The sequence below is a fragment of the Eptatretus burgeri genome, chromosome 18, assembly GCF_056783735.1.
Source record: "Eptatretus burgeri isolate ZD-2024b chromosome 18, Ebu_testis_v1, whole genome shotgun sequence".
NCBI classification, from domain to species: domain Eukaryota; kingdom Metazoa; phylum Chordata; class Myxini; order Myxiniformes; family Myxinidae; genus Eptatretus; species Eptatretus burgeri.
The window spans coordinates 8,947,488-8,962,828 of record NC_140978.1 but is presented as its reverse complement, the minus strand read 5'-3'; the positions used below and the strand labels follow the sequence as shown (position 1 = coordinate 8,962,828).

At 43.6% G+C, this 15,341-nt stretch overlaps 1 protein-coding gene across 4 annotated transcripts in view; it reads right to left on the bottom strand.

The window, feature by feature from the left end:
- Nucleotides 1–15,341, bottom strand: part of TMEM165 (transmembrane protein 165) — a 96,316-nt gene that overhangs the window by 61,058 nt on the left and 19,917 nt on the right. For 3 of the 4 annotated variants that reach the window (XM_085863987.1, XM_085863988.1, XM_085863989.1), the window contains exon 6: nt 127–212. In XM_085863987.1, the coding sequence (XP_085720113.1) occupies nt 127–212 (86 nt within the window). Of the gene's footprint in view, nt 1–126; nt 213–601; nt 6,412–15,341 lie in introns of those variants that run through there. The other variant, XM_085863990.1, reaches the window with a different exon arrangement.

Below are 15,341 nucleotides of genomic sequence, written 5' to 3'. Positions count from 1 at the left end.
CTGGATTTACGAGGGCTATGACCTCAAAGGAGAATAGACATTGAATAGTCCAGGGTCCTGATCATTCATCCCCATCACAACAGGTTCCACTCCCAAACACAGGTACAGCAGAACGAGAAAATTCACCTTTGCAACACCATCCTCACGAGCTGCCAGGGTCGCCATATACAACCCACATCCACCGATTTGATCCACCTCCGACGTTGTGGCACCTGATAATACAGATTATCAATGGGGTGGATGCACAATCACCACCACCATGTCTGCTGCTGATACTACTACTACTACTATTACTACGAAGCAGACTCGATTGTCAAAAGGGCTAAGCAGGGCCCTGTTAAGCTTTGGGCCAGCAAGATGGATCAATTAGTAAAGTACATTTACCTGTTACCTGTGATCATGGACACCTGTAGCATAAAATCCATTCTAAAATATGAACACTATATGCTTATGAGGATGCTATTAGTTCCCCGAGTTGCCTCTTCATCCATTGAAGAAAATGGCTCAACATTCAATGGCAAATTGAAAAGTCACACACGTGTATGCGTGTCTACGTGCAGGTTAAAGAAGCGGTAGATCGATGTGCTGACAATCAATTACATAATGTTCTGCAGCTTCTTGTTTATTACAAATTTCTCTGCAGTAAGTAAGCAATTACCAAAAATAAAACCGGAAAGCATCTGAAATTGCAAAGCCCATCCGCGTCTGCTTTGTACTTCAACTTGACAAAAACGACAGTTTTTCTATTAAAAAAAAAATTGTACATTTTATTCATTTCTGTTCTCGACAATCTCATAACAAAGGTTTGTTGAAGATTTGATAACAAAAGCTGAATTGGGAAAAAAGTTACAGCCTGGACATACATGCTGAATCTCAATCGCAAACAAGGATTTTGATTAAAACATTTAATGGCTGGTCTGCCACTTCACTGATGATGTCATCTCTACAATCCTTTATTCCCCATTGGGAGCAGTGTGACCACTCCTCATTTTCATAAATGCCAAGGTGAGCCAATGAAAAAAGCCAAGAATTCACATGGTTTCGGAAAAGCGATGATAATAGAAAACCAAGACGCCAAGAAAACCTATAGAAAACCAAGACGCCAAGATGAACAACGAATAGTCAAGATCTTGTGAAAAAAAAGCCAAGGAGTGGTCACACTGGGAGTAGAATGAGATGTGCCAAGTTTCAAATTTTTCCGATCAGCAGTTTCAGATATAATGCTTCAATTTTTAATCCAAGATGGCTGCCATACGACATGACCGATGGCATCACAAATATTAAAATATTCTTCATTATGGGGGGGAGGGGGCGGTCACTCCTACCCTGAACTTTGTGTCAGACAAGTGTTTGGTGAAACAAAAAAAAAAGAAAAAAAAAAAAAACAGCAAATAAATAAATAAAATTGCTTCTAAAATAGGGTCGAACAATAATAACACCAAAAATAATAATGAAAAATATTTCGACAAAATTATTTGTCTACTCCATATTCTCATAATAAAGCATTGTTGAAAATTTGACGGCCCAGACAGACAGACACACTTAAGTGATTGCAAAACCCCTTCTTCCGCTGTGCGTAACAGGCTAAAAAAAAAAAAAAAAAATGTTACTCTTGAACAACTTTCAGCAAGGCAATTCGAAGGTGTGAGCAAGTACTTAATTAAAACCGGCAACGCTCGATATTATTTTCTTAACAAATGTAGAAAGTCGTCGTCATCCCATACCATTCTCAACATATTAACAGATGTAACCTGCAGTCATCACGACTTCTGCAATGCCAGAAAAGTTCTGGGGATTCAGTAACTTAGACAGACAAGGAGGATTGATCACAAAAAAAAAAAAACACCTTCCATAAAGATGTACATAATGTACAAACCGACATAGTGCGGTTGTGAAAAGGAAGACAATGTCACCAATCTATTCATGTTAACTGCACAACAGCTTGGTGGACACAATTATTACAAATACCTCGAGAATAAAATTAAAATAAATCAAAACAACAACAGCAATGGATTGTAAAAAGGAAAGGCACAGCATTTAACCATTTGTAACATGCACGCACCAGTGTAGCCTCACATGGGACGTGTTTGCAACGGAATGAAGCTTGGAAATAAAAACTTTCGGATGACTTGCTTTTTCCTCTCGAATTTTCATAAACAGTGTGCAAAATCAAAATCATCCATTCATGTCATTGACGACAACAGGGCGGCTTGCTTTGTCAAAATTGAAAACAAATCTGATTAAAGGCAACTTTAGTTCATTCCATAAGACTGGCAAAAAAGGGCTTCCTTCAGGATTCCATGCAAGAACACGATCTTGCACATCTCAAGGCTGAATGCTCCAACCATGCTCCCTCCTCAAAGCTTTGATCACGACTGGTCAAATCCATCTATGGTGTATGCTCCCCTTCCATCCCGTCCCTCACCTCAAACAGCATTACTGCAGACGCTGCCCAATATCAGCAGAATGCCTACACCCTGTCCCTTGCCTCCAAATGTCATGTACCCAATCCATACCCCTCTGTCCCCATCTTATCCACTGGACTTTGTGTCCTTCCACCCAAGAAGGTAAAGAAAGTTCTGTCTGGTCCTGACCCTGCTTGGTCCAGATGACATCAGTGTCCACATTTTCAAATCCTGCAGTGCTGTTCATGCTTCCCCTTCGTTTGCCCTATTCAGTGTCATTGGGCTGGAGGTACGCACACTTCCCTCGAAGATATCTAGCCTGGGTTTGAATCTTGGGCCACCTATAAACTATCATCCTCGTGTATCATCAATGTGTGTGCCATTCCTCAGAGATGTTAAACTGGATGTCCCATCTGGCAGCATTAGGTGGTGGATGTCACAGATCCCACAGTGTCCTTTGCGAAGAGTAGCGGAGCTGTCGCTGGCACACTGGCCAATTTCCAAATTCCTGCCTCAGCCCCACATAGGGCATTGCATTAGCAGCATAGCCACATCTTCAGACAATGATGCTACCCTGCAATGTTGTGCTGCATGTGAAAGAAGTCTATCCTCCTTTGACCCCTCCCCCCATCCTCTTGAAAGTCAGCAAACATCACTTCCCACCTATGAGAATGGTGCAAAAACAGATCTCATCAGCTACAGACTTGTCAAATTACTTCCAATTACAAGCAAAGTCATACAATCAATCACTGCTGCCATCATCATTCCCGTTTTGAAACAGCCTGATCTCTGCCCATCAGTTTGGATTATCCCTATCACTCAACTCTAAAGACGATTCTGCTCATCTCTCAGAAATGGTTGGAAGCCTTCAATCTTTAGAGGTCAGGACCGTCTCCCTGGACGAGAAAGGGGATCTCGGACATTCAACAGTAGTCATCCTGTTTTGCTTGCCAAGCACTGCCTGTGGCAAAGAATGTCGCTTTCATTGCTGCATTTCTACCTTGCACCACTCACACAGTCAGTGTGTTACAATCAAGGGAGCTCTGTCCTCCCCTTCCAGTGGAGGCTGGAGTTCCCCAAGGCAGTGTCTTGGGCTCATTCTTGTTCCTAGTCTACACATATGTCTCTGATGCTCTGGAAAGCCTTCCATTCCTTTTTGCAGATGACTCCACATTGTCGTACAATACTCCCATCCCTCTGCTTGGCAGACTGCAGCTGCATCACTCTCTGCCGATATGGAAATGATTAGATGTTGGTCGATGAAATGCACAATGTCCTTCAATCCTGGAAAATTTCAATATCACCCAGTTCCTCTTAAAGGATCAAACACACATATCTAAATGCATGGTCAACCACCGGACCAACGACTGGAAGAGGTTGTCTCTTGAACTTCTCGGCCTCATGATCAGCTGCGACTTCTCCTGGGCCAACCACATAGCAAAGCTGGCCTCCAGTCATCTGCAGACTGGGCATCCTGTCGATACACTTTTCCTTGGAAAATCACAACTGCTCAGTCGACATAGGCTTTTCTGTAACTCAATGGAGTACTGTTCTCCCCCATAGGTTGGTGCCCCAGCATCAGATCTAGATCTATACAATCTCTCTCTTTATGTCTGGAATGTAAAGCTCTCAACATTGGAATCCCCCATGATGAGGCAGAAGCAAAAAGTCTGTTGATCTCATCGCAGGTCGGTCGGTCGGTAGTCTCTCCGTTTATTAGCTACTCTTCTATATTGCTCCCTCCGTTCTCTTGTTCTTCCAAGTGTACCCAGCAACTCCAGGATGTATTCTTCCAGTAATCCCCTTCTGGTTTAATTTCCAAAATCCAAGCTGAATACGAGTACACACCTCAACAACTTTCTTCCTCGCTTCTCCCATCAATGGAACCACCTTTCAGAGGCTGTTCTTTCCCACTCTTCCCTCCAAAAAATTTCAAGCCGGCAATGCACCACCACCTCATGCCATTCACTATCCAAACCCAAAATATTGACACAATGACTCTGCCGAGCCCAATGCTCGCTCTTGGTTCCTCCTGTTCTTCCTGCTCCTCCACCATTCCCTCGATGCTCATGTCCAATTGTTGCCTTTGCTACTCCACTGTCATTTCAACCTTGCTCTTCTAAGAGTCTCACTCTTGTAGAGGAAACAAAACAAACAACAACCCTTCAGGATGAAACCAAAAACGAACTGCGCTACTCTACAATTGCTTTCCCCAATGGATAACACCAAGGATCATTATTCTCAGGCGTACAATACGAGAAAAACAAACAAACCCCATTTGGTTAAAATTTGTCAATGCATTCCAGATATATAGTTTACTGTGCAAGTTCAGTTGCGGAGAGTGGTTTCTTGACTAGCTCTCAAGCAGCATTCTGTAGTAAACCACACTGATTAATTTACGTATCGATCAGGGTACGATGCTGGTACCCACATATTTAAATGTGGTCGTCCTCCAACCAATTCCTCATCGACACAGGGACACAGCAAGGTAAACCGTCATGCTGGTTGATGGAAGGACTTTCACAATAATGCAAAGTCGGTGGTAGAGTGTTGTCCATAACATCACAACAACAGATTTTTGAAGCACATTCTGCTCTAAGAGAGTTGTATTCTCAGCCCGACCATAAAATGACGGACTGGTGCTACGCAGGCTGGGCGTTGTGTAATGAAGTGTGCCAAATCTCAGATGGACCTTCAATGAGGAATACCATCTGCTAGCATTAGATGGTGGATGTTCTCGATCCCACGGTGTCCTTTGCAAAGAATGGATGAGTCATCGCCGGCACCATGACCAAATTACAAATTCCTGCCCAAATAAGCTCGTCGAAAGTCAGGCCTGGTCAAGCTGCTTGGTAACAAGACGTGGGCCAAAACCTCCTCAACGGATTATCAAGTCGGTGCAATCAATTGTGGCCACTGAAGCAGTCGTAGTAGGAGGAGGAGGAGGTCCCATCCCAATACTTTTCTCAGCATGAATCCCTCCTCCCAGGAACTTTGAAGGTGGCTTAAGGTGAAGCATCTGGTATTTGTCACTTTCCCAATAATTTATTTATTTTATTTTTTTTAAACACGATTTTGCTACAATCCAATTGAAACGCACTCACTCTTGAACTCGCTTTCTTATCCACCATCAAATTTATCCATTCATAATATTGTACAATGAAAATAAAATGTTGAAAAACCACACATTAACCATAAATATTTCCAAAAGTATACCTGTACAGCACAAATAAAAACTACACGTTGCTTTTGCGCTCATCCAATTGAAGCAGTGACACCGTCTTCCGCGAGATTGTCGAATGAAGCCCAGTGCAGTGGAAGCGTCCACCGACCCAGTCAGCTCATGCCATGGAGGTTGTGCGGGTCAAAATAAATGTAACGGAAACCCAACAATGCGACCCTTACCTTTTAGCACAACACAAGAGGTAAATAATCCAACACGGTGCAGCCAATCCAAATGCAATATGCAGGTATTCGTCTTTACTGATGACACGCTTAGCAATTATCCCTGCGACGTCACTGAAAGGCACGAAAGCCATTACCTTTCCTCCTCCAATAAAAAAATAATAATCCCCACGACATCATCATTGGCCAATCCATTGCAACGGTAAGTTTATGAATCAAACATTTTCCTTGGTACAAAATACCAGTGTGATGAAAGATTCCGTCCGGAGTGTTGCGTTAAAGAGGGACGAAGTAGGGAGGAGGTGATCATCTTTATGTGATCAACAATATGTACAACTGTCTTCTCTCACGTTTTCTTATGAGTTTTCGAATGAAAAAGTAGGAAGGTGAACCAGTGACGTTCGGACAAAAAAAACACGATGTGATCGGTGCACCAGTTGAAGTGGACAGAAGGACTGTCGGCCGCTCGCTGATGAAGTGACTGACATCGCACAAGCGGATGCTTTACGAGGGCTTCCCAATGATCACATACTGGAGTCAGGGTTGAAGAACAAAGCAGAGAAAGCAAAAAGTAGAAAGACCACACCTCCAACAATGGTCACTGAAAAAAAAAACAAAACCCAAAAAACATAAATCAAATGCAATTACATTATGGTATAAACCTTCGCTAGACTGATCTATCAGGAATGAGGAAATAAAATAGATGTGATAATCATAATCATTGTACTATACTCTTTACACAGCACTAGTGCTGCCAAAGCAGTTTCTTCATTAGGGTTAAACTGGGTGGTTTTAGCATTGCCATCTCAGCAGTCAGTCAGGCATTTGCAATATGGCCACGGTGCCCATGATAACTCGCCTACCCTTCGCAAAGGACACCTTTTTGATCTTTAACGTCTGCCAACTAAAGAAGGCAGATGGGGGACACAGTTTCACATCCACACGAGAGATGACACATTTATTGATGAATCGTCCTCCCTGTGAAACACCACGATGACGGTTTGTAGCTTGGTTGGCATTCAAACTCAGGCTGCACAGCTTAGAGGTGAGATGGTTGTAATCAAATTTAATGATGAAAAATGTAAAAAATAAATAAATAAACTTCTCAATTAAAAAAAAAACAAAAAAGAAAAAACAAAGCTTAGACATTATGAACTAATGAAATAAAATAAAACCTGTGTTCATGCATTAATATTAAATAAGTGGCTCACGCTACCAACTGCAGTTCCTTTAGCTTTAGCACATCCCTAAAATTATATATATATATATATATATATATATATATATATATATATATATATATGTGTGAATCTGAAGCTCACAGTTATTTTAAATCGCTCAGCATCAAATAGAAAAAGTTGCATTTCATACGACATCAATAGGATATCAGATTCTTCGAACCAATTGATATCGCAAGCCTAATTCCAGTCAACATTGGAACTCAAAAACAAAGTAATTAAAAGGAATGCTATATGTATAATGTACACAAGCTACAGGATTCATGCCTTGCACCCAAACCCCAAAACCCCATAACCCCATATGGCCTGTACATGCACTTTCCTTCACTCCTCCCATATGATGAAGGAAACAAAGTGAAGCATCAGCACACCCATTCTTAACAATTCAACACCCAAAGATAAGCATGAAAACTTAAAGATGTTACGAAGTAAACCAGATCATCAAGCAGATGTAAAAGTGGAGGCATCATTCATCTGGTTGTGCACACCCTCCTTCTTGAAAAATCTGAATGCTGCCCTGTTACAAAGTTGTGGTTCCAACACCCCCACCCCCACCCCCCAACCCCTTATAATGATCAGCATCAGGGTATAAGTAACTTTAATGTGTCATCCCTTGCCGGCCCCCCTTTAAGGGGGTGGGGGTGGGGGGGACGGGGGGAATTTGAATTGTCATTTTATCACAAGCAGCAACACACATTTTATCAACAAGTAATTACAAAAAAGGTGCAAACACTGATCGCCTTCACTTCAGACTTATTAGCTCGCATCTGATCATCAGCAAGGTCATGCAATCAATCACCAGAGTTGATATGAAATTCTTCCTTTTCTCCAACAACCTCACCTCAGATCACATCATCCTAACTTGGACATGCTGCTTCAACTCACCCAACAATGAATGAAGGCCTTCAACGTCAGACATGAGATCCGGACCGCCTCTCTGGACATATCTAATGCTCTTGATACAGCCTGGTGTCCTGCCTGACTCTCCAAGTCCTCTGCCTATGGCATCCAAGTCCAACTCCACACATGGCTTACTGACTTGATCTACTCTCGTATCCAAGTGGCACTCAATGGAATCCTTACAAAAAAGGTGCAAACACTGATATAGCCTTCACTTCAGACTTATTAAGGATGTAGGTACCTCTCCCTGTCAAGGCTGTAGGTACCCCAAGGCAATGTTCTGAGCCCAGTCCTATTCCTGATCTTCATCAATGATCTCTCAGACTCTGTAAAATCCTCTCTATCTCTTTGCTGATATGACCACCCTCTGCCATAGCATCCCTCATCCTTCAGACAGGCAGACTCTGCAGCCTCTTCCCCCTCTTCAGACCTTGACAAAATCACAACGAGGTCAAACACTTGGAATCTCTCTCGAAAAACCCCAAAACAAAACAAAAATAGTCTAGCAAACCCTCTCATCTACTTTAACAATTCTCTTGAAGAAGTTCAGTCAATCAAACTCTTGGGTCTCACTATCAGCCATGATCTTTGTTGGGTAAACCACATTTCTAAGTTGGCCTCCAAAGCCAGCTGCTGACTGGGCATCCTCCGTTGGGCAAAGTCCTTTCCTTGGCACATCTGAACTCCTATCCACTGACAAGGCCTTCATCCACAGCTTGAAGGAGTACTGCTCTCCCTTCTGTGCTGGCTCCCCCACCTCACATCTTGCTCAGATTGACGGTGTGGAATCCAAGACCTTTAAGATTATTGGAATCTCCCACGATGAAGCCGAGTGGATGGGCTGATCACTTCGCCTTTGCAGACAGGTCTGTAGTCACTCTGTCTTCCACTGCCTCCTTTCTGGTCTTACACCCTCTGCTATTTCCTTGCTTTGTCCCCCCCCCCCCAACCCCAAGTTTCTGCAGGCACACAGTCCACCATGAACCCCCTTCTAGCGAAACTACCTAAATCCAGGATCACTGCTCACCTCAACTAATATATTCCTCTTTTCCCCACCCCAACTGTGGACCCAAATTACACATCCTCTTCAATCCCATTCTTCCCTCCAGGTCTTCGAGATAGCTATTCACCACCATCGAAGATCATCAGTCCAAAAGCAGGATCTTTTCTACCCTCGTTAATCCCATCACAATTCCTCTTCCTTTCAAATCTCCATGTTTCCCGATGTAACCATGCGTCTACCCCATACATCCTCTCCTGCCTCCCCCATTGTTTGTCCAAGTCTCCCTCAATCTTGGCCTTCAACATTGCTGTTGGTGTCTGCCCCCACGCCCCCCCCCCCTTTTCTGCTGTTCCTTTTGTCCTTTTGCATCCTGATCTGTTCAGTGTACTATTACTAGCTCTTCCATGAGCTTTGACACTGTATACAAAAAAAAAGGGAGGAAAAAGGATGAGGCAAGAAGGAGCATTAGCTTTGGTTTCATAATTGGGCGTGCATCGTTATCTTCCTGTCAGTACTGTGTTCGCCGTTGTATCGATCGGTTGCATTTTTGTAGCCGTACTGGAGTTTTGTTAAAATGTTAAGTGTTGCAATCGTGTGCTGAAGATGAACGACAAATTTATGCAACAGAGAATCATCAAGTTTTTGGTAAAATTAAACGAAAGTGGCATAAAATAAAATAAAAATAAAGAATTAAGCAATGAGGTCTCAGTTGGACTGAAAAATACTTCAATAAAAAGCTAAATAATTTAAACTGTTTATCTTATTTTTTAATTAAACTTCTAATGACAAAAAAATATATATATATAATGATGTTTAATGCCATTTTGACACAGAAAAGTTTCTTCAGACTAAATCCGAAGTTTTGAGAGGCGAGATGTGTGTGAATGGAAACGCTTTGAAGCTTCAGTCTGGTGAATCCATCTGGGACGATGGATTAGATGTGCGTGAAGACAGATGAGAGCTTAAGCATTTGATCTGGAGTAACATTTCAGGCTAAAGGTGAAACTCGCCATCTGAAGGTGTACTCGGGCAATTCATACAGCAACACGAGTCAACATAATCGAAAGGCAAACCATTTTGAGATGCAAACGAGTTAGTTAGTTCCCTGTTATCTGATACAGATCAAATATTTTCCTGTGAATGCTGAAACCCAAATAGTGATCAAAATTATTGGGAATCAAAATGGATTTAGTTACTGCAGAATATCTCTGTGTGAACACAGCAAAAAATGGAAACTAAAATCAGGACCAAAGATAAATCCTGCTGTTAATGCCCAAAATGTGGTTGATGAGGGAGGAAGATGGAAAGCCAGAACATCAAATGGCTTTTCAACTCTCAAAAAAAAGTAAGTTAAAATAACCTTGGAGTTTATTTAAGATCTCGTATTTAAATTGAGACCTGAAAAACAATGCTCAAAATCTCAAAGGAATATAGTGGTTGGAGGTTCGATAAGAACATTTAAATTTGGCATATAAAACTAATCCGATCAAAGGATAAAGTTCCGATAACCTTCCAAAAGTAATAAAAAAATTATATATATATATATATATATATATTGAAATTTTAAAAATAATAATTGTAAAGCATTTTTAACAAATTGAAATCCTGCTAAAGGGATGGTCATGAAGCCTAAAGAACGAGAAAATACATCCTGGAAGAGGAAACTTAACAGGGTAAGAATAACATACCACCCCATGACAGGTCAGGTCAAGTCAGGTATGGGAGCATGCACCAGAGCGGCGAGTCGCTGCGTCCACTCCAGGGGCCTTCGTCTGGCCATCTCCCCCAGGCAGATGCCTGGCCCATCCACATCTCTAAGATGCTGATCAACCTGCTACAACCACGAGGCACATGGTCGGCCCATTGGCCACCTCCACTCATGAGGATCCCTCGCTGAGAGAATCTGGTGAGCAGGATCAGCATCAGGAAAATGAGCCACATGTCGATACAGCCGCAGCTGACGCTCACGGACTATGCAGGTAGCAAATCCCATTTGGGTCTCTTCTCAGCAACTGCTCGTTCGACACAAAGTCCGACCAGCGAAAGCCAAGGAATGTCCGAAGAGACCTGGTACCAAAGGTCTCCGTCTCAGATCCCTGGTCAGAGTTCAAATGTCATATCCATAGAGCAAGACTGGAAACACCAAGGACCTGAAGACTTGGTCTTTCATCCTCCTGCAAGGTACCGGCAGCGCCACACCCCATGATCCACTGAATCCACAACTCCCGAGGATGACCGACGTCTATTGTCCTCTGGCTCACAGCCAGCAGAGACATGAATATCACTGCCAAGGTAAGTGAATCTCTCCATGACCTCAACATCCTCACCACAAATAGATACAGACAGGATAGCAGCATCCAAGGTGTCATTGAAAGCCTGGATCTTAGTTTGGACCCAGGAAACCCGTAATCCCAGCAGCTCAGACTCATCATTCAGCACCCCAAGGGACACCAATAGGATATCTAGAGTCTCCGCAAAGATGAGTGCATCCTCTGCAAAATCAAGGTCAGAGATCTTGACGTTCCCAAACGATGCACCGAAGCTTGAGCTCTCAGACATTATCCCCAGAATCCAGTCCATACAAGTACTGAAAAGTGTGGGGGCCAGTACACACCCCTGACGTACTCCAGTAACAACTGAAAACAAGTCAGAGATGGTATCACCACATCTCACAGCACTTTCAGTCGCAGAGTATAGTTCAGACTTCAGATTGATCAGTTTTGGTAACACCTCATGAAGACCAAGAATCCTCCAGAGGGCATCCCGATTCACTGAATCAAATGCTTTGCCAAGATCAACATAGGCTGCAAGTGAACCCAGTTGAAACTCTCGTCTGCGTTCAGTGAGGACCCGAAGAGCAAGGATACAGACAATCATTTGCCTTTTTAAAGCCTGACTGCTCAGCTGATCGCTGGTGCTCAAGCAGATGGTGGTGAACCCCATCAATAACTATCCGAGCAAAGACCTTGCCCGGCACCGAGAGCAGTGCCACCCCTCGGTAGTTGTTGCAGTCGTGGGTATCACCCTTCCCTTTCCAAAGAGGAACAACAAGGCCCCTCTTCCAGTCAGTTGGGATGATGCCTGTGTTCCAGGTAGAGCACAGAACTGCATACAACGACATGAGTAGAGCATTTCTACCAGCCTTGAGAAGTTCAGCATGGATGCCACAGATCCCAGGAGCTTTACCCAATTTCAACTGGTTGACCGCAGTCTGTGTTTCCACAAACCAAGGTGGATCACAGGTGATTGAAGGGTCAGAAATAGGGATAGTAACACCCCTGACATCCAACTCGACAGCTGGTGGATCAGCTTGGTACAGCCGCTCAAAGTAACTGGCCCAACGGGCCTTCACTTCGGGCTCCACTGTCAAAACCCACCACCCTCTGCTCTACCTGCAGTGCACCGAGGTATGGGCTTGGAAGAACGCAATGCACAAATTCTCCTGGAAGCAGGACGAGAATCACTTGACCACAGGTGATGCTCTACCCACTCACAGATTCCTCGCACATCACCCTCATTGTCCACCCTTAGCACACGTAGTTTTACCCCTCAGCTCCTTGAACAGCTCAGCTCCACCATCAAGCCTGGCCCTGCAACTCTGGTGAATGGTATCCAGTTTCCCTTGAGAGAAAATTATTCTTCGCCCGACGGTGAATTCCAAGACATTAACAATCAACATCAAGGATGGTGGTCGTGAAGGCACTCCACACCTTCAGGATTCTCCAAAGGACCCAGACCCCCAAAATCCCCCCACTCAACCTGTTCACAAACTCCTCAGCTACCCTCTCATCCTTGAGCTTGTCAACATCCAGCCGAGGCTAGGATGGTACCATTCTCCCAGATTTAAGTTGCAACTTCAGAGTTACTACAACAAGCCTGTGGTCAGTATTGAGGAACTGAGCACTCCGGTTGAAACTGCAGTTCTAGATCATCCTCCAGTGACCATCAATGAGCACATGGTCAATCTCCTTTGCCACACCACCAGCGTTGGAATACCAAATCCAGAGATGAGCCTGTGGGAGCTGAAACCATGAACCAGCCACCCTAATTCCATGACTTCTTGCAAAGTGAAGGAAATTGGTGCTATTCTGGTTCATACTTCCAGACCCATGGGACCAACACACGTCTCATAACCATCCCTATCAGTTCCAGTCGATGCATTAAAATCCCCGAAGACGAGAAGTGTATCTCGCCTGGGGCAATGATCAGCCACAGACTCGAGCGAGGCATAGAATGCGTCCTTCAGGGTGAGATCACTCGCTTCAGTCAGAGCATTTACAGAGACCAGGGAAATGACACCCAAGGAGTGACGAATCCAAAGTCTCAGAATCCGCTCGTTGACCGGTGTTACCTCAATTGTTGTTCGAGTCAGCTTATTGGACACAGCTGCAGCAACTTCCTGGGCATGTTAACCATCAGAGCGATCAGACCAATAGTCAGTGTAACCACCCGCCATGATCTCGCCACTATCCGTCTCCGAACCTCAGAGAGTGCTGCAATACCTGTGTTCAAACACTTGAGCTCAGATGATAACAGACAGGTAATCATCTTCTCTTAGAGATAGGACATTCCAGGCACCCATCCGAAGGGACCAGCTCGGGTTAACCCAAGGAGACCACCATCTGGTGGACAACACCTCAGCACCACCTCCGCCACATACCATCACAATCTGACCCTGGAGGTTTACCCTGTGGTTTTTCTCCTTTCAAGGAATGGGGGTCCCGGAGGCTTTGCCCCAATCCAGTCATCCAGTGAGCTGTCCTGCAGAGGTCAACAGCACAGGAGGTATTCCCATGGAGTGAGTTTTCAGATTTAACATTTGTGGGTTTTGCGGAATGGTGTTTTACATTGGCTGGCGTGCAAATCTTGCCACCAACCTCCGAAAAAAAAAAATTAACCCAACTGTTGGACGACATCCGCAGACACAGTTGGGCACTAGATATGGATGGCCGTTGGCTCACAAGGAGCTCCTTCGCCCTTTAACCGGTTTTGTTTTTAATCCTGCTGGGTATCCACATCCACACATCCTCCTCACTAGAAAACCTGGTAGGGGAGACTGTATAGTCGCCGCCAACCCGACCATGAAACAGGTTAGTACAGGTTTACATGGTACCTGTAAGCAAGTCACAGATATAATCTGGCTTGACCTTGACCTGACAATATCTTGGGCAGTTTGGCAAGAAAAAAAATAAAAAATAAACAAGCAGTCATAGACTGGTACTTACGAAATCGTCAACTTGACCTCTGACCTTGTCTAATAAAAGCTGTCTCTCGAGAAGGTCGCGACGCAAACCAGAACTTTCTACGATGATTCTGTATCAAACCATCAAAAATCGTAACGTCGACCGAAGCAAAAATCTCCATTTCTCCACGCAATTAGATTATACCTTAACGTAACTCAACGACGCGTCTGCTCGAGCGCACTGCATCACGTGACGACCCGTGACGCGTCGAGTGAAATATTTTTTATACAATCTTAAAACGTCTCGAAAAACATCCGATTTTTACCGGAATTTCGACAACCGAGTTTTAAGCGTCCTAAGCGATCGCAAAAACCGAAGACAAAATTAAAATCGAAGTTAAAACGAACTCGTAACGTCGAGCGAAGCAAAAATACTCCATTTCTCCACATGAATTTACGGAATTATGTTTGACCTCACCGTGACCTTTGACCGATTTTGACCAAAATCTAATCAGCACTAGCCATCACCCTCCTGAATCACGTGGTGTAATTTGACATTGGTAGCTTCTTCCGTTCTCGAGTTATCGTGCCTACAAACAAACAAACAAACAAACAAACAAACAAAGAGAAACGGAAGTCATCAATATACTTACGAAATCTTTAGATTTTGTAAGTAAAAATAAGGGAAATAAATAACTTCCATTCAAGCATTCAGCCAAAGGAAGGTTGGATTATGTTCACCGATGTTGGATGTGAATGTTGCAGATGAAGGTTTGAACAGGGGTCTGACTATCTAAGGTAGGGTGCCTCCCAATGAGAGGCCACTCAGCACGTTCTCTGGGTTTGACAAATTCGTTAGAAGGCACAGGAATTATATTTGAGGGCTGGAAGCTTGCTAAAGTGACCAAAGGTGTGCCATACTTTACGCTGTTTTGTAAAACAGCACGAAAGAGACTGCAAAAGCACAAAAATGTGTTATTGATCGAGTTTATCTCATTGTGAAGAAAGGCATTAGGTTCACAGTGACCTGTGCTGTACATTTCATTGAGTGTCGTGTGGTGCTCCATTCATGGCATCTCATTGCTATGGTGCCATATTATTTATTGGAAAAGTCAAGGGAGGAAGAAGATGTATGGTGATTAAAGTGAGAAGCTGTTGTGATGAGGAACCACTGAACATAATGCATAATGTTAAAAAAAAATTTAAAT